Genomic DNA, 26,294 nt, shown 5'->3' with positions numbered 1-26,294 from the left:
GTGTGAAGGCATCCAGTGGCAGACTAGGGTCCCATTCCACCTTGAATCCTGCACTTCACCCGAACGTCCCTGGTATATATATATATATATATATATATATATATATATATATATATATATATATATATATATATATATATATATATATATATATATAGCAGTAATTGAGAGGAAGTACAATTTTGAAAAGTTCATTGAAGACATATGACCACAATATCTAACATAGTCGTATGTTATCAATACAAAAATAAATAAAAATCGTCTCTTGGCTTTATTTAGGTGGCTAAAATAAAAAGTTAAGACATTTAGATATTTCGGAAAGAAGCATGTAACGATCTTTTACATGTAAGATATAAAAGTACTAACTATCTTTCAGAAATGTGTTTCAAACCCAGCAGGCAGTGTAACATTGTGGTTAAGGATTTGGACTTCAAACCCTGAGGGTGTGAATACAAATCCCACTACTGACACCATGCGACTATGAGCAAGCCCCTGAGCTCCAACTGGAAAAACAAAAGAAATGGAACCAATTGTATCTCAGATGTTGTAAGTCACCTCAGTTGATAATAATAATAATAATAATAATATCATTCAGAGTTTAGCAAATGTTGTAAGTCACATTGGATGATAATAATAAAAATAATAATAAAAATACCATTCAAACTATTGCAGATGTTATAAGTTGCCTTGGATGATGATAATTATAATAATAATAATAATAATAATAATAATAATAATAATAATAATAATAATAATAATAACAACATTGAGAGTATCACAGATGTTGTAAGCCACCTTGAATGATAATAATAATACAGTTTATAGTTAAGAAGAGCTTAATCTAGGAACCATTCCCAAACAGAGGGCCAGTCTGGATTTGAGCCATCCCATGTCTGGATACACTGGAGCCAATCCACCCACACAGGTGAGATCGTGCAGACTCTTCAAATACCAGGCATGGAATTCAAGCACAGGTCCTTAACACTGACACAAGTTTAAAAATTCATAATTCATTTGCTGCGTTTGAGACCTGAGGTAGTTAGGTACAGCTGGCAGCCCTGTTGTCACTTAAACCACGTCTTTGTGTACAGTCTAGGACATAAGAAACATCCTTATTTTAAAATCCATATAATCACTTGGGGACAGTTGGCCATTGCAAGGTGTTCTATAAAACAAGGTTGCTTGGTTGTGATTGTAAGCTAAAGCTGCCAGTTCCATGTCACTTAGGCCTGTTTTTCTGTAGTATAGTGACATGAAAAAGTACTGTAGTATCCTTATGTCATTTTTTTTAAATCAGGGTGTGGTTCAGTATTGAAAGGCGCTATATAAAGGCACTCGGAAGTAGACATACCATCAGCACTTCAGAACAGGTGATGCACCTGAATCTAAGCATGTCTGGGTCTGTTGGGAGACCATCTGCATTTAATTATTTGTCTGACTCCTTTATCCAAAGTGACATCTGGGAGCACAGCCAGGTGACGTGACTTGCTCATGGTCACACGAGTACCAGTACCCACAATCTCAGTGTCTGAGGTCCAAAGCTTTAACCGCTATGGCACACTGCCCCCTAGGAAAAGCTGGGGTTACTGCCAGAGGAGGTGATGGTGAGGCCAGCAGGGGGCATTCACACTTGTGTCGATCCCAATGCCCCCCCAGTGCAGTGACAGGGAAAGTGTACTGTTAAATTGGTGCTGTCCTTCAGATGACTCTCTGTGGTTATAAAAGATCCCTGGGCATATTTTGAAAAGAGTAGGGTATTTTCATGATTAAATTGCTAAATTGCCCACCATGTCCTAGTTCATTCTGGCCTCCTGATCTTCCCCTAACACTCTCTATCATTCCTTCACCGCCTGATAGCTAATGTGTGGTGGGTGTACTGGTCCATGAATGGCTGCCATTGCATCATCCAGGTGGATGCTACACATTGGTGATGGATGAAGTGGCTCTCTACTGTCTGTGTAAAGCAATTTGAGTAGGTTAGAAAAGCGCAATATAAAAGTCATTTATTATTATTATTATTGGACTAGCACAGTGGCTCAAAGCTAATGGTGCCACCTTACAACAAAGAAACCGGAATCTGTGTCCCATGTCCTCCCTGTGTGGAGTCTGCATGTTCTCCCTGTGTCCCCATGAAGTTCCTCCCACTGTCCATAGACATGCAGGTTAGGTGGGCTGGTGGTGCTAAATTGCCCCCTGGTGTATGTGAGTGAGTGTGTGTGTCTGTGTGAGTTCATCCTGTGATGGAACTGGCACCCTGATCTGAAGTTGATCCTGCCTGGTACTTCATGCTGGCTGGGATGGCTCCAGCTTCCTGACTACCCTGCTCAGGATAAGTAGGCTTGGAAATGGATTATTATTATTATTATTATTATTATTATTATTATTATTATTAAGCATCTTATGTGGATCACTAAAATGATGGAAAGAATGCAAGATGGCTGTGGACCCTCCAAGCAATGGTGTGCACTAAGCAGCTGTTCTTTAAAAGTGCCTGGGGTTGGTGGTCAATATGGAAAGGTCAGTCAGCCATTTTCTAATCTGCTTAATCCTGAAGAGTGTCATGGGGGGTGTTGGAGCCTATCCCAGTTAGCATAGGGTGCAAGGCAGGAACAAACTCTGGACAGGCTGAACGCACACACACTAACCACACATTAAGGCCTACTTAATGTCACCAATCCACCTAAGCTGCATGTCTTTGGACTGTGGGAGGAAACCCACACAGAAATGGGGGGAAATGCCAACTCCATGCAGGACGGACTCTGGATGTGAATCCAGGTCTCCGTACTGCCAGGCAGTGCTGCCCAATATGGAAAGGTGCTATACAAGACAAAGTTCTATTGGTGGTTACGTGGTGTAGCATGGTGAAGGCGTTCTTGAGTAGTTCTGACAATGTCACGATATGCTAGCCCAACATGTCCTGTCACAGCTTACAAGATGTGCACAACGATCCTTAAAGGCAGGTAGGTGGCACGTGGGATTACCCCGCAGTGACCATTTATGTATTTGCACTATACGCCAATGTACATAGCAGTGTAGAGCACAATGTGTAAAGTCAATGAAGTGCGACAATTACTAGGTGGCACTTCCTACTCAATGGAGCCCCATTATCGATCAGGACAACCGATTAGATTCTATTAATTTAGATAATCCTTATCAGTCCCCGAGAGTAAATTGAGATGCATACCACAGCAAACATAAAATGAAAAGACGTCGAGTCAAAGTATAGTATAAGACAATAGAATAAAAACATGCAATATAATAAATATTACCTTTAATACCTGTTAATTACCTTAATTACCTGTTTTCGTATGACTTCTTCCTGGAGTGAAGGAAGTGACTTCGAGAGGAAAGCGTTCCAGTGCCTAATGGCACTTCTAATGGCAGCAGATCTTCCTACCACACCGTGGAAGTGTGAGCCTATGACTAAAAGTAGAATGTGCCCCCCTGGAAGGAACTGGCAGAATCGTTCATGATGGAATCCAATTTTTGCTGCCATCCTCTTTTGCACGATAGCCTCCAGATTGTCGAGAGCTGGCTTTTCTGAGAAGTTTGTTCAGGTGTTTTACATCGTCTGGACTCAGTTTAATTCCCCAGGAGGCCACAGCGTAGAACGACATACTGGTTACAACGGACTGGCAAAACATTTCCAGCAGCTTGCTGCACAAATCACAAGACCTGAGTCTCCTCAGAGATTATAGTCTACTCTTGACCCTCTTATACCGCGCCATTATGTTGCTTGATCAGACCAGTTTGCTGTCCGTATGGACCCCCAGGTACTTGTAGCTCTGCACCACCTCCACTTCGTCTCCCAGGTATTAGGGGCTCCTTAACATGTCAGAAGTCCACCACCAGTTATTTTTTCTTGTCAAAGTTGATCTACAGGTGATTGTCACTGCTCCACGAGACCAAGTCCTTCACCACCCTCCTGTTCTCTGATTTATCTCCATTATCAGTACGACCTTTGGCACTTTCAGTTGTCTGAGAACGTCTGCAGATGGCAAGAGGTGGTAATATACTAGAAGTGTGTTGTGTAGTGTAATGCTTCTCAGACTATTTTCTTCCAAGCCCCCTAAAGCAAAATCAAAGATCTTCACAGCCCCTTCCCCTCCCAAAAATTAAACTTAAATAAAAAGAAAATTGTAATAAAAATGTTTCGGGAGAGGCGACCAGCCTTGGGTGTCTCCTAGTGTAAAACTAATCGCATCCGACGATGGCTTTAAACACACTGGTTCGCTTTTATACCGAAACTAAGGCTACGTCCACGTTACCATATTTTAATTTAGAAATGTTGTCTTTAACCAAAAACGATCTTCATCCACACTAACGGAATTATGTTCATGCATACTAAGACCAGCAAAAACACATAAGAAGTAATCGTCCCCCTACACTGGTCATGAGCACAGCATAGATGTCTTAAACCGGGCCTACACTGTTCGATTTTCTTAAGCCCGAGAGGACATGAGATGCCTGATTTCCTCTCACGATTGGCACGATCAGGAGCGAACATGTTTGTGTAATTTGAGCACGCGACTGGTGACTCCATCATGTAGTGTCAGTAGTCACTTGACCACGATTTCTAAAAAGGAAAAACACACACAAAACACAGTTTAGATGCATACAGTGAAGCAACGAAACACACACCCTGGAAAGCAGCTCTTCCCTGCCAGCTGCGTAGGAATATGCATTTCTTTCATGAAGGGTAACCAATCAGGGAATGAGATGTTGTATTAAGCAGAATCCAATCAGAGATGAGGTATGTAATAAGCATGAACCAACCAGATTGTGAGGGAGTCAGCGTTTTCAGAAAATCTTCGTTTTCGCCCATCCTCAATGAAAACGCTGGTGGCTTCAAAAGTCGCTGGCTCTGTAGAGCGTTTACAGAGGTATTTGTTTTTGTAGGTTGAAAACGACTGTTGTAGAGTAGACGAAAGGCAAAAATGGAGACAAATGTCTGCGTTTTTAAACAAAGATGTAGTAGCATGGACGCAGGGCTTTGAGCCCATGCCTTAGCAATGTCCTGTAAATCCATGGACTCGTTGGACGAGACTTAAGCTGAGCTTTTAGTGAACTGAAATGCTAAAGGGCACTTTCCTTCACGAAAACATGAGAGAACTACAGACGGAGAACAAGGGGGATACTACTAGGGAAGACACTCAAAGGAGTAGTTGGTTCTAGCCTTCTAGGAACTTAATGTCTTCAAATCTCCACTTTCAGCTTCCAGAATTTTCACTTCAAACAACGTATTCTGTGTATCCCCTTGGGCCCCCAATTTGAAAATCACTGGGGTATAAACGGGACACAACTAATTGATCTGGTGAGTGTGTTGGATGCAAATTAAATCAAGGAGCGGGTTGGAGTTGAGTAGTTGGGCCTCACGGTCCCACTTGGAGTTCTGGGTGTGTCTTAATGGAATACACAAGTAGTTCTTTCTACCTTTGCCTTGAAAATGAGAGAATCTGGGCATTTTTTGGTAAATTCCGAGATGCAACACATTAAAAACGAGGACGTTCCGGAAAGAACCGGGACATCTGGACAGCCTTAACAAGGAAACATAGCCTGAAATGGGGGCTCTCCCAGGTTAAACTAGGACGTCTGGTGTCCCAAATGTAGAATGTGAATAGGAAGGGTACAGGACGGTTCTCTGAGGAGGAGCCCCAGTATCACACGCCACCATCTCCGAAACACAAGCTCTTGAGCCTCACAAACTGCCACCTGATGGCCGGGGGTAATAAAAATCAAAATATATGATGCCATCGTTCTTCGCATAACTTTAATCGACCTGCTTTTCATCAATTGTAAAGCGAAGTGTTTCCACTTCGAATCTGTAAAAGCGTCTGTTTTTTCATTGAAATGCGCTATCTAACGTGGCGCAATCGGTTCATTTTTGAAAGTGAGCCTGGAGGCCCCCTTTTCGAACGCCGCATTCCATTTTTTCTTCTATTAGAGATAAGAAAACAGAGCCTCGCTCCGGGGCCACGATTCGCACGTGCTGCAGTGTCTTTTACGAGAGGTGTCGCTTTGCTTTGTTTGTTCAGAAGAGAGCGGAAGAATGAAACGCGGCTTCGTTGTTGGGTCAAAATCTGGGTTCCAAAAAGAAAAGAAAAAAAATCGGAGTGCTCAGTCAATATCCTCGGGGTAGTTTCAGTCTTTTAATCTCAAAAGAGAATCTGCACCACGAAAGTGGGGGTGTATTAACACTAATATGGAGTGATAAGAACTATCTTGATCACATTTTTTTATTGTTTCGTTACACAACAAAGAAAGCAGCTCGCCTGAAGGTTCAGTCTTTCGCAGCCCACCCCGGGCTTCCAATCTGGCCAATCAGCTGGGTTATGCAAATAGGACGCAGCGCCGCACCGTCCCTTCCCTGGACGTGACGTCACGCCAACATATTCACCAGTAGAGTGCTGCCTGGCTGCTGCAAATCAGACAGAAAACAGAACGGAGCGCAGCGTAGCGAGCCGGGGAGGGGCTCCTTTAAGGAATACGCTGCCACCGCCGGCATTCCAGAAATTCGCGTTCTGTCCGTCCCGCAGAATTTGGGGGTCCGGATTTCGAGAACGCCCCCCTCTATAAACTGGATTGCACTGATTTTTTTAAATTTATTTATTTATTTTTATATTTTTTTTGCAACGAAAGAGGAGCACTGATTTTGCACCAAGGGATTAAAGCAAGAACAACAACAACAACAAAATCAAATTATCCATTTCCCCCTTTACCGATCTTGTCCCTTTTCCTTAATTTTTTTTGTTTGTTTTTTGTCTGCTCTTCCTGATCCACTGGCTTCGAAATATCAAAGATGCCTAGTTCGCTTTTTGCCGACATGGAAAGAAACGGCAGCAATGGGGAAACCCTCGACGACCAAAGAGCCTTGCAGATAGCTCTGGATCAGCTTTCTTTGCTTGGTTTGGACAATGATGACAATTCCATCTACGATAACGAGCCTCGGAAAAAGAGTGTGAATATGACCGAGTGCGTACCTGTGCCGAGCTCCGAACACGTCGCAGAGATCGTCGGGAGGCAAGGTGCGTGTGCCGATCTCCACGGATGTGTCTGGTCATGCAGCTGCATGTATGAGATATATAGGGGCGCATTCGGGTTTCTTTTTTTTTTTGCACGGAAAAGTTGCCATTTCCTTTTGGTTTTATCTTCGTCAACTGGGTGTCATTGTGTTAGCCGGGTATTGTGTTGATCATCTTTTCAAATCGTGTACAACACTTAAAATCTATCCATGCTGGAAGCTGCTGGGTTTCTTCCTGTAGACAAAGGGAAGTGGAGGCATGCTTGTCGTGAAGAGCGCAGAAACGCCGCTCCTGTTTTACACATGCATTCCCTGACAAAAAAAGCCCATCCAGTCCTTGTTCCTTCACAACATCCGTCCTCCCCTTACATCTTGTAATGTAACCTCCTCTGTTCATTTATTTATTTATTTATTTATTTATTTGTAATGAGGGTCACTGTGTGTCCGATTTATTTTTATGTTGGCCAGTAATTCCCAGAATCTACAGCATCACTCTTATTTTTTTTCCTGTGTGTAAGACCAAGTGCCTCTTTTTAAACAATCTCGCGTATCGTTTGCTCCAAATATACAACCACCCTATCGAGAATTCGCACCCCGTTCTTAGAAAGCTAAACTCTCCCCCCTTTAGTGAACGAACAGTACCCTCTTAACCCAACGTTCACAAACATTAAACCAAAGCACAGTTTTGTAAAAAGTGTGCGCACATCCACGCATTGTGGACTGTCGCGCGTCTTCTGCACGATGCGAAAAAAAGCGGCGCCCGGAATGGCTCCAGATTCGAAAACGGGTCAATGGAGGGCATTTCTTTATTTATTTATTTAAACTCGCTTTTCCGTTTTTTTTATGAAACGAATCTACGGATTTACATCGAGTTAGCTGTATTCGCAGCACAACGGCCTCCTATTAATCTTTTTGATTTGTTTTTCTCTTTGCCGTGGATTTCCAATCTAAATACTCCCATTTCAATTTATATTTCATAGTCAGATGATTGTGATTATTTTTATTATTATTATTTTTAACTGAGAGTTCGAAATGCTTATAGATGTACTCGGAAGCACCTCTTTGTTCTACTTTAGACATCCATTTGTTTAAGCAGAAACTACTTCAGACAAAGAGTTTATATAAATATCCCTAAGGCAGCTTGGAGCCTTTGAAGATAACGCATTAAAACGACTTAAAAAATTAATCAGTAATATTTTCCTTCCATTATTTACAGTTAGGTTGGGTTCGGGGTTATTGATTCAATCTATGTGGACATATTTTGTGAATGAATACCTGAAACAACAATGCAATTTTGTAGGCTATTGCAGAAATGTGTATGTGTGTATGTACACACACACACACACACACACACACACACATATATATATATATATATATATATATATATATAATTTTGTTTCACGCGATTTTTAGATGGTATAAGGTGCCATTTACTTGGGGGGTTTGCCATTGGTGCAGTACTATAGTCACCTCAAGTGCACGTGTGACAAGACGCATGCCTTCATTTGTCTTTCCAGACTGTCCTTGTATTTATATTTGGATAGGAATTCTTTTTTTCTTTCTTTTTCATCATTTCTAGTCCCTTTACTCTTTCTTTCTTTCTTTCTAGTCCCTTTACTCTTTCTTTCTTTCTTTTTCTTTCATTATTTCTAGTCCCTTTACTCCTTCTTACTTTTTCTTTCTAGACCCTTTACTCTTTCTTTTTCTTTCTTTCTTATTATTTCTAGTCCCTTTACTCTTTCTTTCTTTCTAGTCATATTATTTCTTTCTCATGAATTGTAACCCTCTCCTCCCTCTTCTCTCTCTCTCTCCCTCTCGACAGGCTGTAAAATCAAAGCCCTGCGAGCGAAGACCAACACCTATATCAAGACGCCAGTGCGTGGGGAGGAGCCAGTCTTTGTTGTGACTGGCAGAAGAGAAGATGTAGCAATGGCTCGCAGGGAGATCATCTCGGCGGCGGAGCACTTCTCCATGATCCGAGCCTCGAGGAACAAAAACACCAGCTTGAACGGCAGCGGAACGGTCCCCGGTCCCCCAAACCTCCCTGGGCAGACCACGATCCAGGTGCGGGTCCCTTACAGGGTCGTGGGGCTGGTGGTGGGACCAAAAGGGGCGACCATCAAGCGCATCCAGCAGCAGACGCACACCTACATTGTCACGCCGAGCAGGGATAAGGAGCCGGTGTTCGAGGTGACGGGCATGCCCGAGAATGTGGATCGGGCCAGGGAGGAGATCGAAGCCCACATTGCCATGCGTACCGGCGGTTTGATCGAGCTCACCGACGAGAATGACTTCCACGCCAACGGCACCGATGTGGGCTTCGACCATCACGGTCCCGGGAGCCTTTGGAGCAAGCCCACACCCAGCATGACCCCCACGACTGGACGGAAGCCTTTTTCCAACTACCGCAATGACAGCTCCAGCTCTCTGGGCAGTGCCTCAACAGACTCTTACTTTGGGAACAACAGCAGCTCGAGGCTGGCCGACTACAGCCCACCCAGCCCGGCCTTGAGCTACACGACGGCAAATAATGGAAACAACAACAACAATAACGTCAACAGCAACGGCAACGGCAATGGATTTATCTATGGCAGTGATGTGATTTCCCCTGATTGCACTGACTTGGCTTTTGACTCGCCGCCCGGATTTGACCCTGCACCTGCTCCTCCCGTGTCCACACTGGTCTGGTCCCAGTACGAGCGCACCCTGGTTCCTTCCTCCACCATTTTCCCAGCCAGTGCTTCCACAAATGCCAACGGGATGGTTGCCAACCAGCGTCGGGCCAACGGGGTGGGGTGCGGCACTCAGCCCAGGCTGTCGCCACCGCTGCACCACGTCGTCGGGGTAGCCGAGCACCCGCTCGCCCGCCGGGTCCGCAGCGACCCAGGGGGCGGCGGCCTGGGTTTCCCCACCTACGCCGGTAACGGGCTTTCCAATAGCATCGTGTCCCTCTCTGGCTCTCACTTATCCGGGGTGCCCTCTGATTCTTCGGCCTCCTCGTCGTCCTCCTCCTCTTCTTCCAGCTCTTCGTCGAGTTCCTCTTCCTCATCGGGCACGGGGAGGAAGGGCAGCCGGGATTGCTCGGTGTGCTTTGAGAGTGAAGTGATTGCCGCCCTGGTGCCGTGCGGCCACAACTTGTTCTGCATGGAGTGTGCGAACCGCATCTGTGAGAAAAACGAGCCCAAATGCCCCGTCTGCCATGCTGCAGTTACTCAGGCTATACGTATATTTTCATAATGGAACCAATTCAGAACTTTCTTGTACTGCATTATAAAATGAAAGAAAGGAAAACACAAAATGTGTGTACATATATGTATAGACAAATGCAAATATGTATATACATCACGTCACGCTGTTTTAAAGCTGCAGTATCCAAAAAAAAAAAGGGACGTGGCAGGACCCTCGAGGGCCATTGGTTAACGTACTGTAGCTTGAAGAGAACATTTCCGACATCTAGTGCATGTTATAAGTAAAGGCAAAAAAAAAAAATGAAAATATGAGTGCTAGCAAAATCCACATATTTATGAAGTTTATCGAGGTACTTTAAGTCATGTGATGTATAGGCTATTTACAAACCTGGACCCCCAGCCTTTGTTGTAGCAGAGAAGAGAGGTGGGGGTCCGAGTGCAGCGCTAACATTTGGGTGCTTCTGAGTGCTTTGTATTTAAGAAGACAACATTTTAAAAAGAGGCAAAAAGTTCCTGTGGAAAAATATAAATCTATTAAGATACTGCAGCTTTAGTTAAATGAATGAACAACGAGCATCGACATATCTAAGAAAAAAAAATATATATATATATATATATATATAAAAAAAAAATCACAAGTTTAAAGTTTTAATGATCAATTGCATTAAATACAGATTGAAGTATTTTATTCTTTTTTGACTTGAAAGATTATATTTCGTATTGCAAAGATGTTTACAAGTATTTTAATTTAAGTTCAGTGAACTTTTTTGTAGCTGGGGTTAAAAAGATATATCTTTTTTTATTTTTTAGTATGGCCTTATTGGCGAAGAACACTGTATTATTTTAATAATCACACAAAATGTGGATGGGAAAGAAAAAAATGAATAATAATAATAATAAATACACCCCACAAAATGTGTACTGCGTTAAACAGTATTCTGTTGGGATGGAGGTTTTGTAGGCTCAGCAAAAAGAGAAAAAACGAAATCTGCTTCACCCAGCATATTTTTTATTCAGTGATATAAAGCCTATTTTATTCTATATTATTATAAAAAAAATGTATAAAACTTAGTAAGTCGAACGGGAAAAAAAAAAAAAAATTAAAAAGGAACAGTTTATGCTTTCTAACATTTGTATAAATTAGATTCCAGTGGAAATTTCCAAAATTCTGTTACACCACTATAGTTTTTAGTATTTCTATTTTAATACATTTGTTTACCACTTGTTTATGTATATGTAGGTGAAGTTACTTGAGCGTAAATGTACTTTATTGAGCAAAGTTTAAAAAAAAAAAATGACAAAGTATATTTTATTTTATAATAAAGGGCCTTTAACCTCGTGGTCAAAATACTAATATTATATTTGCTGAAACAAGATTTGAAATTGTATCAAGAGTTTTATTTTTCTGACATTTTAAAGTTCTACATAATAAAGGTAAAAACTTAAGTAATGGTGCTACTTCATGTTTTTTTAAGTATTTCTATATAAATCCAAATAAAAGAGAAAAAAAAACAAACAAAAAACAAATAGACGCTGACTCGATCCTGTGTGTTCAGTTCCTAAGGTGCTGGGACTGGGGGGGTGGGATGGGGGTCTAGGGGTGGGATTGGGGATGGATGCTTGAAGGTTCGGCTCATGGAGCCCACCCGGTGTGGGGTAACCCGTCCGTGTTTGGCTTTGAGATGCTTATGAGGAGAAAGTAGGGATAGAAAATGGATGGGTGGGTTGGTAGCTCGCCTCCTTCCTTTTGTTGGCCATCTGGATGTGGCGTTGTGGGCTCGTCGACTCTCTGGTTTGTCAGACCTTTTGACATTCTTGAACCTTTATAATCCGTGACGCTCATCGGGGCCGCTGGGAACTCGACTGTGCATCACGTGGGCCTGGACTGTGGCCCTCTATCTGCTAGTGTGTGTGTGTGTGTGTCTCTCTCTGTGACTTCATTTACGAGTCTTGAGTGGTTGTATTCAGTGGGTTCTTCTCCCAATGTGGAGTCTGCATGTTCTCCTTGTGTTTTGTGTGGCTTTCCTTACAGGTTTAAGTTAGTTGGTGATGATAAATTGGCCCCTGATATATGTCTGTGTGTGTGTGTGTGTGTTTGTGTCTCGCCATGACTTCATTAACAAGGTTTGAGTGGTTGTGTTCAGTGGGTGCTTCTCCCAATGTGGAGTCTCCATGTTCTCTTGTGTTCATGTGGCTACCACAGTCTAAAGATGTGCAGGTTTAGGTGGGTGGTGATGATAAACTGACCCCTGGGTGTGTGTGTGTGTCTCTCTCTCTGTCTGACTTCATTTGCGAGTTTTGAGTGGTTGTATTCAGTGGGTGCTTCTCTCTCTCTGTGGAGTCTGCTTGTTCTCCTTGTGTTTTGTAGGGGCTCTCCTTCCAGGTTTTGGTTGGTTGGTGATGATAAACTGGGCCTGTGTGTCTGTGTGTGTCTTTCTCTCCTTGACTTCATTTGTGAGTTTTGAAATGGTTATATTCAGTGGGTTCTTCTCTCCCAATGTGGAGTCTGCATGTTCTTCTTGTGTTCGTGTGGCTTTCCTTCCAGGTTTAGGTGGCTTGGTGATGATAAGTGTGTGTGTGTGTGTGTTCAGTCTGTGATGGTCTGGTGTCCTGTTCAGGAATTGTCACTTTGTTGGGGTAGGCTTCAAGTGCCCCGCTACCCTGATCAGGATAAGTGAGAGTACAGAAAATGGAAGGCTGGATTGTACTTAGTAGATGGTGTACCAAACGTATTCAGATTGCAAATACTGTCTTGGTGGACTGTGCACGCTCTGCCCACATCTGCCTAATTCAGATATTTGGTGTCCTCATACGGCGAGTGGGTGCCCCGCTTCCCTGATGTGGCGTTTGCGGGGTTTGCGTGTTCTCCCTGTGACTCGTGATCATTTATAGTTTGGATATTCTGAGTGACTGTGCTCAGCGTGGGCAGAATACACAACTGGTATTGAGCTTGCAGGCGCCGTCTTTGTGAAGTTTCGCTTTTGTTTTATAAACTCATTTTGTAATTTTGGTCTTTTGACTGATTGTGTTCCACGTGGGTAGCTTACCTCACAGATTCAGTGTCTGTGTGGAGTCTGCATGTTCTCCCCATGTTTGTGTAGCGGCATTTATACTTAAGATATTGTGAGTCTTCGCATACGGTGTGGTCAGCGTGCCTCACTGTTTCAGCATGAAGACATTGTCTTGGTGGAGACTGCATGTTCTCCCAGGGTCCACATGACTTCTCGTATCATTGAGGTATTTTTAGTAAATGTAGCATGCAAGTGTCGGGCCTGACTGTTCAAACATGAAGTATTGTCTTGGTGGAGACTGCATGTTCTCCCAGGGTCCACATGACTTCTCTTATCGTTGAGATATTTTGCGTAAACATGCCGTGTGGGTGACGGACATGATGGATTCAGCATAAAGGGTTTTTGTGTTTGTGGAGTCTGCATGTTCTCCCCGTGTTTGTGTAGCGTCACTTATAATTTAGATATTGTGGGTCATCGCATACAGCTTGGCCAGTGGGCCTTACTGTTTCAGCATGAAAATATTGTCTCGGTGGAGACTGCATGTTCTCCCAGGGTCCACATGACTTCTCGTATCATTGAGATATTTTGAGTAAATGTACCGTGTGGGTGTCGGGCCTGACTGTTAAAACATGAAGGTATTGTCTCGGTGGAGACTGCATGTTCTCCCCTGTGGATATTTTGAGGAGTTGTGTTCCATATGGGCAGAACATCTCAACTGATTCAAGAGTGCAGATGTTGTCTTTGTGGAATTTGCACGTTCTCCCTGTTGTCCGCATGACTTCATTTATAATTCGGATATCTTGGATACCTGTATTCAGTGTAGGCGATGTACCCAACAGATTCAGCATGAAGTTACTGTCTTTGTGGACTTTGCATGTTCTCCCTGTCTTTGGGGACTTCATTTATAGTCTAGATGTTTTGAGCAATGGTGTTCCATGTGGGCAGCAGACCCCACAGATGCAGCATCTGTGTAGAGTTTGCATGTTCTCCCCGTGCTTGTGTGGCTTCGTTTTTAATTGAGGTTTGTTAAGTCATTGTGTTCCTCGTGGGCAGCACACCTCACAGATTCAGCGTAGAGATAATTGTCTGTGAGGAAGACTGCATGTTCTCCCAGGGTCCACATGACTTCTCGTATCATTGAGGTATTTTGAGTAAATGTACTGTGTGGGTGTCGGACCTCGTGGATTCAGCCTAAAGGTTTTTGTGTTTGTGGAGTTTGCATGTTCTCACTGTGTCTCATGATCCTTTATAATTCAGACATCCTGAGCGATTGTGTTCCGCGTCAGCAGTGTACTTCACGGACTGATTGTGCAGGGCCCTGTCTTTGTGGAGTTTGCGTGATGACTTCATTTATAGTTTGGATATTTTGAGTAGTGGTGTCCAGTATGGGCGCAACATACCTCAGGGATTGAACATCTGAGTGGAGTTTTCACGTTCTCCCTGTGATCCACATGGCTTCTCTTATTGTTTAGGCATTTTGTGTGGTGCACCTCACTGATTCAGCATGCAGATTCTGCCTTTGTGGAGCTTGCAAGTTCTTCCCGTGTCTGCTTGACGTTTCTTCTATCTGCACGACTTCTCCCGTAACTGAGACAGTTTGTGTAATCGTGTACAGTGTGGGTGGCATGCCTCTTGGATTGAGCATAAAGATATCGTCCTGGTTAAGTTGGCATGTTCTCTTTGTGTCTCCTGACTTGACTTATAATTTCGATATGTTTGAGTATTTCATGTGGACAGCATACTTGACAGATTTAGTGTGTCTTTGTGCACTTTGCATGTTCTCCCTGTGTCCTCGTGACCTGTTATATGTTAGCTATTTTGAGTAAACATACCATGTGGGTGGCGCGCCTCACTGATTCAGCACAAAGCTTGCTTGTTTTTGTGGAGTCTGCCTGTTCTCCCTGGGTCTGCTGGCTTCATTTATGATTGAGATATTTTGAGAAATTGTGTTCATTGTAGGTGGCACATACTGTGGTTTTAACATGTAGATGTCTTCACTGTCTTTGTGGGGGCAAGTTCTCCACATGTCTGAATGATGTCACTTGTACTTTAGATATTCTGAGTGACTGCGTTTGGTGTTTTTGTGGAGTTTGCGGGTTCTTCCTGTGTACATATGACTTCAGTATGACTGGGGCACCAAATGGATTCTCACAGAGAGATATGCTACCCTTTGCCATGTCTGCATGACTTCAGTGATACTTTAGCTACTCTGAGAGACTCTTTGTGGTGCTTGGAGGTTCTCCCTGTGTCTGTCCGACGTTACTTCTGGGTACCTTGATTTTCTGAGCATGTCTCATAGATGCGCATACCTGAATAATGGGTGACTCTAAATTTGCCCCACAGGAGGAACATATGGTGGTCTGTTAGTCGATTAAGAGCTGGTTCCTGCCTTTCAATGGATTCAAGCGTGGTAAATTATCTGCCTGTTGTGATACAACTTGTATTGAACTGTCATCTAAATTTTGGAGAAGGCTGGAATTTCCACAAAGTTTTTAAATCCTATCTATTGATCTATCCATCTATCCTATATAACGTCTTTCTTGTTAATCTATCTAAAATTTTTGTCTTGCCTACTATACCATCTATCTATCTGTCTGTAATAAAATGCCTTTCTTGTCAATTTATTAAAAAGTTTAATTTTGTTCTTTAAATGTTCTTAACTCAATTCTTCTTTTTGTAAAAACTTGATTGCTTTGTATCGATTGTAATACAATTAATAAAAAAAAAAAATAATAATTTTGCCTACAACACTATCTAGATAGGTAGATAGTGTGGTAGGCAAGATTAAACTTTTTAATAAATTTACAAGAAAGACATTATAGATAGGATATCATGTAATGTCTGCCTTATCAATTTATCTAAAATTTTAATCTTGCCTACTACACTATATTGACACATAAATTGACAAGAAAGACATTATAGATAGATAGATAGATATCTATAATGTTTTGTCAACTTATTAAAAAGTTTAATCTTGCCTACTATACTATCTACCCATCTACATAGTGTAGTAGACAAGATTAAACTTTTTAATAAATTGACAAAGTATCTCTCTCTGTCTGTCTGTCTCTGTCTTTCTGTCTGTCTAGTCTTGTCAATTTATTGAAAAGTTTAATCTTGCCTACTATACTATCTACCCAACTACATAGCGTAGTAGGCAAGATTAAACTTTTTCATAAATTGACAGGAAAGACTTTATAGATAGATAGGATATCATGTAATGTCTTTCTTGTCAATTTATCTAAAATCTTGCCTACTACTACTATATTGACACATAAATTGACAAGAAAGACATTATAGATAGATAGATATCTATAATGTTTTGTCAATTCATTAAAAAGTTTAATCTTGCCTACTATACTATCTACCCATCTACATAGTGTAGTAGACAAGATTAAACTTTTTAATAAATTGACAAAGTATCTCTGTCTGTCTAGTCTTGTCAATTTATTGAAAAGTTTAATCTTGCCTACTACTCTATCTGTCTGTCATCATCTCTTTCATGTACAGGGCAGTAAGGTGATGCAGTGGTCAGTCCTGCTGAGACTGAGTCTGAGCTGGGTGTGTGCCGTTTGAATGCTCTCCCTGTGCTCTTATGTTCGTACGCATTGTTCTTCCAGTAACTTTCTCTGTGTGGTTCATCTCTGGATACATCCAGTTCCTCCTGTATAGTATTTTAAAGGTCTTTGTTTTAACTTGATGGGTGGCTTTAAATGAACAGGTTGTTACCTCTGCCCAGTTAGTAACTGTGTGGTTTTGTCTTGTTCTCTTACGTGTGTATTCTGTCAGTACCTCAGTTTCAGGATGGTGTGTTAGAGTGAGCTCTGACTCCAAGTTGGCCCGGTAGAGATGTGTGTGTGTGTGTGTGTGTGTGTGTGTGTGTGTGTGTGTGTTTCCCACAGCAGACTGCCGTCACTAACTTTGTGTGTCTGTGTGGATTGCTTGTGGCTACTCCCCCTTTCTTCCTTTTTTTTTATGCTAATTGGTGACTCCTCATTGGCTTTGTGGAACTTATGCTAATTCTGTGCCATGATGGATTGCTTGGTCACTAACAGTGCGTGGATTGTCTTTTGTTGTTCCAATTTTATCCTGTCTTTTTTCTATGCAGTGTGTTAATTTGTGATTCTCAATGGACTTTGTTTAAGTGAGTCTGGTTATACAGTATATGTGATGGACTGGCATCCCTGCCTGGGTGTGGACGTGAAGGTGAATGTGAATGCTTTCTTGTGATGGACTTGTCTCCCTTGACTGGTCATCAATTATGTACACTTTGCTTGATCTCGTACTTCAGTTTCCTCCCTTGTGTCTTTAATTCGGCCTGCCATGGACTCTCATCTCGTAACCTAGAATTGTCTCTGTCTTGTTCTCATATATATGGGTTTTCCTTTCCTACTTCATTTTCACCCCATATTTTCTTAGACTGATTGGTGATGTTTGACTGACTTTGTGTGTAAGGAGTGTGATTGTGGCACGTGAGCATTTCCTGTGACAGACTGGCGTCTCAGCCTGGCCACTGACTCTTATCACTCCATGTCCTCGTGTTCGTACTTCAGTTTTCTTGTTGTCATATGTGCCATCCTTGTCTTTTGGTTCTCCGGTTTCATCCCATATTTTCTATATGAAGTGTTAACATTGATTTCTGACTCAGAACTGGCTTTGTATAAACGAGTCTGTTTGTATACCTGGTGGACGGGCCTCCCCTTGCCTGGTCACTAACTGTATGGACTCTGCGTGTTCTCGTACTTCAGTTTCCTCCAATATTTTGCAGACATTCACTTTCCTTGTCCTTATCCGTGTATGGATTGGTCTTTTCTTACTCCAGTTCCATCCCACACTGTTCAGACGTTGTACTAAAGTGGATTTTGTGACTCTAGCTTGTTTCGCATACGTAAGTCTGGTTGTATACATGGCTGGCCTCCCTGCCTGGTCACTGACTGTGTGGACTTTGCTTGCTCTCATACTCCTTTGAACATGGAGTGTACATGTTCTCCGTGTATCCAAGTGCATGGATTCTTTGGCCGAACTGGCCCATTTTTAAGTGTGTGTGTGTGTTTCATGTAATCAACAGGTGCTCTTGTCTGGTCACTAACTGTGTGGACTTTGCCCATTTTCATGCTTGTATACTTTTCATGCATCTGTCAGTCTAACAGTTTGGGTTCTGCAGTTTCAAGATGGCGCATCAGGTTGAGGTTCGACTTCAGGTTGGGTGGATGTTGGTGTACACAAGCGTATTCTTTGACGGACTGTCACCTCTGCCTGGTCGCTGACTGTGTGGGCTTTTCTTGTCCTCGTAATTTGAGTTTATCCTTCAATGTGGAGTTTGCATGTTCTCCGTATATCCAAGTTTACGGATTCTGTGGCTAATCTGGCCCCTTTCAAGTGAGCGTGAGTGTGTGTGTGTGTGGACAAATTCTCCTGTCTTTTCCCGAACTGTTTTGGAGTTTGCCAGTTTTCATACTTGCATGGTTTGTCTGCGAGTCCAACAGTTTGGTCCAGCTGTTTCAAGACGATGCGTTGGGTTAATCTTAGTCTTTTGGGTGGACGTTGGTGTACACCATAGTTTCTTTGAACTGCCACCTCTGCATACACAAGTGTTTCCTGTGACGGTTTGCCCGCCTTTGCCTTGCCTGCTAACAATGTGATGTTTCCTTGTCCTGCCAGGTCACTAACTGTGTGGACAGAATTTTGCATAGATTCTTTGGCTAAACTGGCCCATTTTAAGTGTGTGTGTGTGTGTGTGTGTCGGGACAGGTGATCCTGCCTGGTCACTAACTGTGTTGGAGTTTGCCTGTTTTCATATTTGTATGGTTGGTCTGTAGGCCCATCACTTTGGTCCTGCAGTTTGAAGATGGTGTGTTAGGTTGAGGATGGTCTTCAAGTTGGCCTGGTAGGGGTGGACATTGGTGTGGGCTGCCAACTCTTCCTGGTCATTAGCTTTGCATGAGGATTGTCTCTGGATACTTCACTTTCCTCCTGCATTTTGAGCAAGTCTGTTTTAGGCTGATCGAATTGGCGTCATGTAAGCGTGTGTTGATGTGAATGTGAATTCTTTTCTGTGATGGACTCCCTGGTCACTAACTGTATGAAGATTCCTCCTCCATTGATGTGCACGAGTTGTCCTTTCTTACCCCAGTTTCACGTCATACTCTTTAGACATTGCATTAAACGTTGTTCTCGTACTTGCATGTGTTGTCTTTCAGTACAACAGTTTTGGTCCGGCAGTTTCAAGACACTGTGTTATTTGAGCATCGACTTTCTGTAGGCCTGGATACGGGTGGACGTTGGTGTTCACATGTGACGGGCTACCGTCTCTGCCTGGTCACCAACTCTGTGTGTTGCTCATCTCCGGATACTTCACTATTGTGTTTTAGCTTTTGACTTGGCTCTGTGGAAGTGCATGTTGATGTGTATGTGAAATCTTCTATCCGATGGAATGGCTGGTCACCAACCTTGTGGAGTTTCCACACTCTCTATAACATGTGCTTGGATTCTTGTTTCTTACTCCTTTATTCCAAGCTCCTTTAGCCATTGCGTTGAGATGGATTTTGTGACTCTAAACTGGCTTTGTACAGTAGAATTGAGTCTGTCTTCTGGTTCATGTTTCCAGTGATGGACTGGCCTCCCAGGCTGGTCAATAACTCCATGAAGCTCTTACATGTGAATGGAACAGCTTTTCTTTTTCTCATTCTTATTTCATCCTACGGTCATCAGAGATGGTAATTAGGCGGATTTTGTGACTCAAATGTCACTGTAGTTTGTCACTCCCCAGTGACCCTGCTCAGGAGAAAGCAGGTTTAGACAATAAATGGATGTTTCCTGTGATGGTTGGTCCTCCCAACCTGGTCATTGACTACATGGAGGTTTCCTGTTCTCATATTTGGATGGGTTGGCTTTTCTTACTCCAAACTTATTCCAAACTCTTCAGACATTATGGTAAGGTGGGTTTTGTGATTCCAAATTGGTTTTGTACAGTCTGTGTTTTTTTTTTGGTGTGCTTTTCCTGTGATGGACTGGACTCCTTGCCAAGTCATTGACTACATGAACTTCTTGTATGTGCATGGATTTGCTTTTCTTCTTCATCTTTCTTCCCACACTACTTAGATATGACGGTAAGGTGGATTTTGTGGCCCTAAAGTGAATGTCTGGTTTTTGGTATGCATGAGATGAGCTCCAGCATCTCCGTGACTCTGCTCAGGATAATGCAGGTTTACAAAATGGACATTTGTTTCCTGTGAAGGTCTGTTCTCCTTGCTTGGTCATTGACTACATGACGTTTCTTGTTCTTATTCTTATTTCCTTCCACATTCTGTTAATGTTGTGGTAATGTGAATTTTATGACTCTAAAACGAGTCTATTTTTGTGTGTGTCCATGAATGTTTCCTGTGATGGTGTTTTGTCCCTCCCAGGCCTGGTCGTTGATTACATGAAGTTCTTGTATGTGGATGGATTGGCTTTTCTAATTCTTATTTCATTCCATACTATTTTGACATTGTAGGAAGGTGGATTTTGTTACCCTGATGTTTTTGTATCCATAAGTGTTTGTTGTGATGGGAAAGGCCAAAGAGGAGGTTTATAAATGTGATGAGGGTGGACATGATGGCAGTCGGTGTGGCAGAAAATAATGTGAAAAACAGGGATAGATGGGGACAATGATCCGCTATGGCGACCCCTAAATGGGAGCAGCCAGAAGAAGAAAAAGAAGAGTGTTTCCAGTGATGGTCCGCCTTCCCTGCCTGGTCTTAGACCACATGAAGTTCTTGTAAGTGGATTTGTTGGCTTTTCTTCTTCTTATTTCATCTCACAGTCTTCAGACATGGTAATAAAATGGATTTTGTGACTCTAAACTGAATGTAGTTTGTCACTCCTTAGTGATCCTGCTCAGGATAAAGCAGGTTTACAAAATAAAAGAATGGTTCCTGTAATGGGCAGTCCTCCCGGCCTGGTCATTGACTACATGGAGGTTTCCTGTTCTCATATCTGGATGGGTTGGTTTTTTTTAACTTCAGATTTATTCTAAACTCTTCAGATATTGCGGTCAGGTGGGTTTTGAGTAAGTGTGTTTTTCTTTTTCTTTTTTTGGTATCAATAAGTGTGTCCTCTGATAGACTGGCCTCCCTACCTGACTATTACAACATAAGAAATCTGACCGACATGAGGTGTCCATTCAACCTTGTTTTGTTTGCTAATAGCTCAGCTCTCCCAACATCTCATCCAGATCCTTCTTAAACGTTTGTGAGGTTTTCTAACTTCGACTCCATGTTTCTGTAGTTTGTTACAGATTACCACTATCTTTTATGTCAAGAAGTTCTTTCTGGCCTAACACTTCCCCTTAATTTCCAATGACGTGATTCCACCGTTACGTCGAAGGAATCCTAAGCCAGATCTGCATTAGCGGGGTCTTGTGAGAAGTTTGAAGATGTCCATGGAGTCTCCTAAACAGGTTTAATTCTCCGAATTTGTCGTCGACTCCTGAGATGGACTTGGTTGTTCTCCTCTGCACGGCGTCAACTGCTTCTCTGTCTTTCCTGTACCGTGCTGACCAGAAGTCACGAAGCAACTACGTGATGTTTGCTTGTTCTCACACTCTTTTATAACTCAGATTCCCTTCACTGAATTGAAAAATCTGACCCAGTAGGAAGTGAAGGTTTGTATGTCCCGTGCTGAACTCCTGACCCATCCAGACATGCAGCTGCTGCTACTGGGAAAGCTTCTGGGCCCTTATGACCTTCTAATAGATGTCTCTGGATTTAAAAAAGGAGGGTCAACAGCTTGGAACACTACCGGGTTAAGCATTTTTTTTTAACATTGTCCAGGTAAAGGTATTCATATTTTGTTGTATGTCAGCAGTTTGTTCGTTAAAAACTGTTGAAGTCGGCAGCCTGGTTTCCTGGCACATTTTAAGCAGCCACTTAGACGGTGTGCCAGTGGCTGTTACAGCACGCTCTTAAAAACTTTTATTTAGCGGTGACCTAACAAGGAGGAAACGTCTTTCCCCCCCCCATCCACCCCCTGACACTACCTCATATGACCTTCCCTCCTGATACAATATATTTAATTCCTGGAGGCCATCCAGACTGCTTGGAATGGGAATTTGCCGCATGCGCGCTTCGTTTCGGTTCTTTTTGGAAATGTTTTTTTCCTCTGCGTTTTTATCGACGCTTGTTGATCCACTTGTCATGCCGAACGCCGTCCGATCGATGAGTAATTGCTGAGCTCGACATACTTGAAATTTCAGTAGACATGCAGAACTGTCCGCGTGAGCGTGAGTGCTGTGTATCATATTCACTGGAGCTGGCCTGCGCTCGTGCTTTTCATTTCTGAAGGTTTTTGCTCTCGCAGTTGACTCATCCTCACAGCTGCAATGTGAGCAATGATAGAAGAGGCACTTTGAAAACCTTCTGAGGGAAGCGACATTTTATTTGAACTTACTTAAGAGCCCGAGGGGTTAGCACTGCGGCAAGGAGGAGTGGGAATGTTCGGCTGGTCTCCATACGGATTTCTCTGTCTGTCTCTTTTCCAGTGCCACATACACTCACTGGCCACTTTATTAGGTACACTGAGTTGGACCCCCTGTTGCCTTCCTATTTCTTCATGGCATCGATTCAACAAGGTGTTGGAAACAAACCCCCCAGGGATTTTACTCCATATTGACATGACAGCGGGTGGCACGGTGGCGCAGAGGTAGCGCTGCTGCCTCGCAGTACGGAGACCCGGGTTTGCTTCCCTGGTCATCCCTGCGTGGAGTTTGTATGTTCTCCCCGTCTCTGCGTGGGTTTTCTCCAGTATGTCATCTGGACCAACAGCCTTTACAATCTTCATCCTCTTCATCGCTGTCCTTACTTCTTCCTTGCTAATCCATTGCACTTCCTGATTTACTATCTCCACATCATCCAGCCTCTTCTGTCTCTCGTTCTCTTCATTCATCAGCCTCTCAAAGTCCTCTTTCCATCTGCTCAACACACTCTCCTCGCTTGTAAGTACGTTTCCATCTTTATCTTTTATCACTCTAACCTATACTGTATAAAGGCGCTATATAAATAAAATGTATTATTATTTATTATTATGTACATCAAACTAGGGTGGCACGGTGGCACAGTGGTAGCGCTGCTCCCTCACAGCTAGGAGACCTGGGTTTGCTTACTGGGTCCTCCCTGCATGGAGTTTGCATGTTCTCTCCGTGTCTGCGTGGGTTTCCTTTGGGTGCTCCGGTTTCCTCCCACAGTCCAAAGACATGCAGGTTAGGTGCGCTGGCGATCCTCAATTGTCCCTAGTGTGTGCCCTGCCCGGGGTTTGTTCCTGCCTTGCGCCCTGTGCTGGTTGGGATTGGCTCTAGCAGACCCCGTGATCCTGTGTTAGGATATAGCGGGTTGGAAAATGACTGACTGACTGACATGACAGCATGACACAGTTGCTGCAGATTTGTTGGCTGCACATACAACACAATACAATTGATTTTTGTATAGTAGCCCAACATCACACAAGCAGTGTCACAATGGGCTTTAACAGACCCTGCCTCTTGACAGCCCCCCCAGCCTTGACTCTCTAAGAGGATAAGGAAAAACTCCCAAAAAAACCCTTGTAGAGAAACAAATGGAAGAAACCTTGGGAAAGGCAGTTCAAAGAGAGACCCCTTTCCAGGTAGGTTGGGCATGCAGTGGGTGTCAAAAATAAGGGGGTCAATACAATAGAATAGAATACACAGAACAGAACAAATCCTCAATACAGTATAAAAAATAAAAAGTACAGAGCAGAATTTAACAGTAGATGATATCACATAATAGAATTTGGATTTGTTTAGAGTCCTGGAGACCTCAGCCATCAAGCTGCCTCCCCCATTTGGCCATTCCACAGCTGAAACAGCACTGGGCCAGCCAATCCGATGAAAAGACCCCTCTACCCCACGATTCCTGCGATCCTCCATCAGGGATGATCCATGATGCGAATCTCCCATCCCACCACATCCCAAAGGTGCTCTACTGGATTGAGATCTGGTGACTGTGGAGGCCATTTGAGTCCAGTGAACTCCTTGTCATGTTCAAGAAACCAGTCTGAGATGATCTGAGCTTTGTGACATGGCGTGTTATCCTGCTGAAAGGAACCATCAGAAGATGGTGGTCATAAAGGGAGGGATGGACATGGTCAGCAACAATACTCAGGTAGGCCGTGGCGTTTAAATGATGCTCAGTTGGTACTAAGGGGCCCAAAGTGTGCCAAGAAAATATCACAGACACCATTACACCACCAGTCTGAACTGTTGATACAAGGCAGGATGGATCCCTGCTTTCATATTGTTGACCCTTCCATCCAAATGTCGCAGCAGAAATCGAGACTCGTCAGACCAGGTGATGTTTTTCAAGCCTTCTGTTGTCCAATTTTGCTGAGCCTGTATAAATTGTAGCCTCAGTTGCCCGTTCTTAGCTGAACAGGAGTGTCACCCGGGGTGGTCTCCTGCTGCTGTAGCCCCCCAACTGCTTCAAGGTTTGACGTGTTGTGTGTTCAGAGATGCTCTTCTGCACACCTCAGCTGTAGCGAGTGCTTATTTGAGTTCCTGTTGACTTTCTATCACCTCGAACCAGTCTGGCCATTCTCCTCTGGCATCAACGAGGCCCAGAGAACTGCCACTCACTGGATATTTTCCCTTTTTCAGACCATTCTCTGTAAACCTTAGAGATGGCTGTGGGTGAAAATCCAAGTAGATCAGACCAGTCTGTCTGGTACCAACAGCCACATCACATTCAAAGTCACTTCAGTCTCCTTTCTTCCCCATTCTGATGCTCAGTTTGAACTTCAGCAGGTCTTCTTGACAGGGTCTACATGGAGTTGCTGCCATGTGATTGGCTGGTGAGATATTTGTGTTAAGAAGCAGTTGGACAAGTGTACCTAATAAAGTGGCCAGTGAGTGTATGTGAATGAGGTTGTAATTTGGCCTGCTGTGGGTTAACAAGCGAGTGCCCTCTGTGACAAACTAGCTCCTGTCTCGCACCTGATACACTTGCATTAGCCTTGGCAAATAAATGTCCTTCACAAAAATTTTGATAATTGCACAGTTATACACAGATACGCCGTACCAAGTGTGCCAGTCTGCTGGTTTGGGAAAGGCAGGAGAAAAGGAAATTGTTCACAATGGGCCAAGTGGAAACCTTTCGTATTGGAACTGGGCAAATGTGCATTTTTATTTTCTAATAGTTATGGTTTTTTTTTTTTACCCGTTGAAAATTCTTTTGGAATTATATGTTGTTTTTTCTCATTTTTTTCTTATGACATTGAGGTGCTTTTAAGTTATTTTGGCTAATAGCACCAGGGATTGTAAGGCAAGGCGTAGATCGAGCACAGATGGTTACAGGCATATGAAATCATTCAACAAGAAACGGCGCAGCAGACCTTAAAAAACCTTTGAACGCACTTAAACAATGCTGGACTATGAAAAGGTCTAATTAGGCTTAAATAAAGACTTGTTAAGCCCCTTTGATGTTATATTATTACTGTACAGCAATTAGCGCGCTTAGATCCATTTTCATTTTTTTCCCATTCTATTTATTGGTAATGACTCGTGTTACACTCAACTTAATTGCCTTGCCTTTGGGGGCCGTCTGCATCTCGAAAGGATGGCGAAAAGACCTCGGAGACAGCAGGGGGGCCCAAAACTCCATCCCTTCTCTGAGGGTGCAACATTTTTGGTACAATGTGTCACTTTTCTAACTTTGCAATCAAATGTGTTTAACGTTTTTAGGAAATTTAGGAAAGTGATGTGTGACTTGTTCTTGGAAATGGATGGTTGTAGATATTAGGAGACTTGCCTCACCTCCAACTTTCCAAGTTATAAAAGGTGTTGCTGTCTGTAAAAAATCATGGAACAACTGGATGACAAAGAGAGAAAGGTGTAAATTATACAGAAGAAATAGGAAACACTGCTGTTTGAACATCTTCCTGCACAGTGGCACTTTAATATGGGGCAAAAGTAGTGACTCGATGAACGGCTGGAGTTATTTAGGTTCAGTATTCGTACCAGTGTGGGAACTAATATCTGTCTATGGTGGTCTTTAGCTCTAGTCATTCTGGATAGAAGTGACA

The 26,294-nt window shown here is 43.0% G+C and overlaps 1 protein-coding gene across 1 annotated transcript; it reads left to right on the top strand.

Moving 5' to 3' along the window:
* Positions 1-6,414: 6,414 nt before the first annotated feature.
* Positions 6,415-11,658, top strand: mex3b (mex-3 RNA binding family member B). The gene is made up of 2 exons (XM_039772768.1): positions 6,415-7,025; positions 8,847-11,658. The coding sequence occupies exons 1-2, from the start codon at positions 6,800-6,802 to the stop codon at positions 10,259-10,261; spliced, it is 1,641 nt and encodes a 546-aa protein (XP_039628702.1). The 5' UTR covers positions 6,415-6,799; the 3' UTR covers positions 10,262-11,658.
* Positions 11,659-26,294: the final 14,636 nt, after the last annotated feature.

The sequence above is a fragment of the Polypterus senegalus genome, chromosome 12 (genome assembly GCF_016835505.1).
Source record: "Polypterus senegalus isolate Bchr_013 chromosome 12, ASM1683550v1, whole genome shotgun sequence".
NCBI lineage: Eukaryota > Metazoa > Chordata > Cladistia > Polypteriformes > Polypteridae > Polypterus > Polypterus senegalus.
This window is presented reverse-complemented; position numbering and strand designations above follow the sequence as displayed.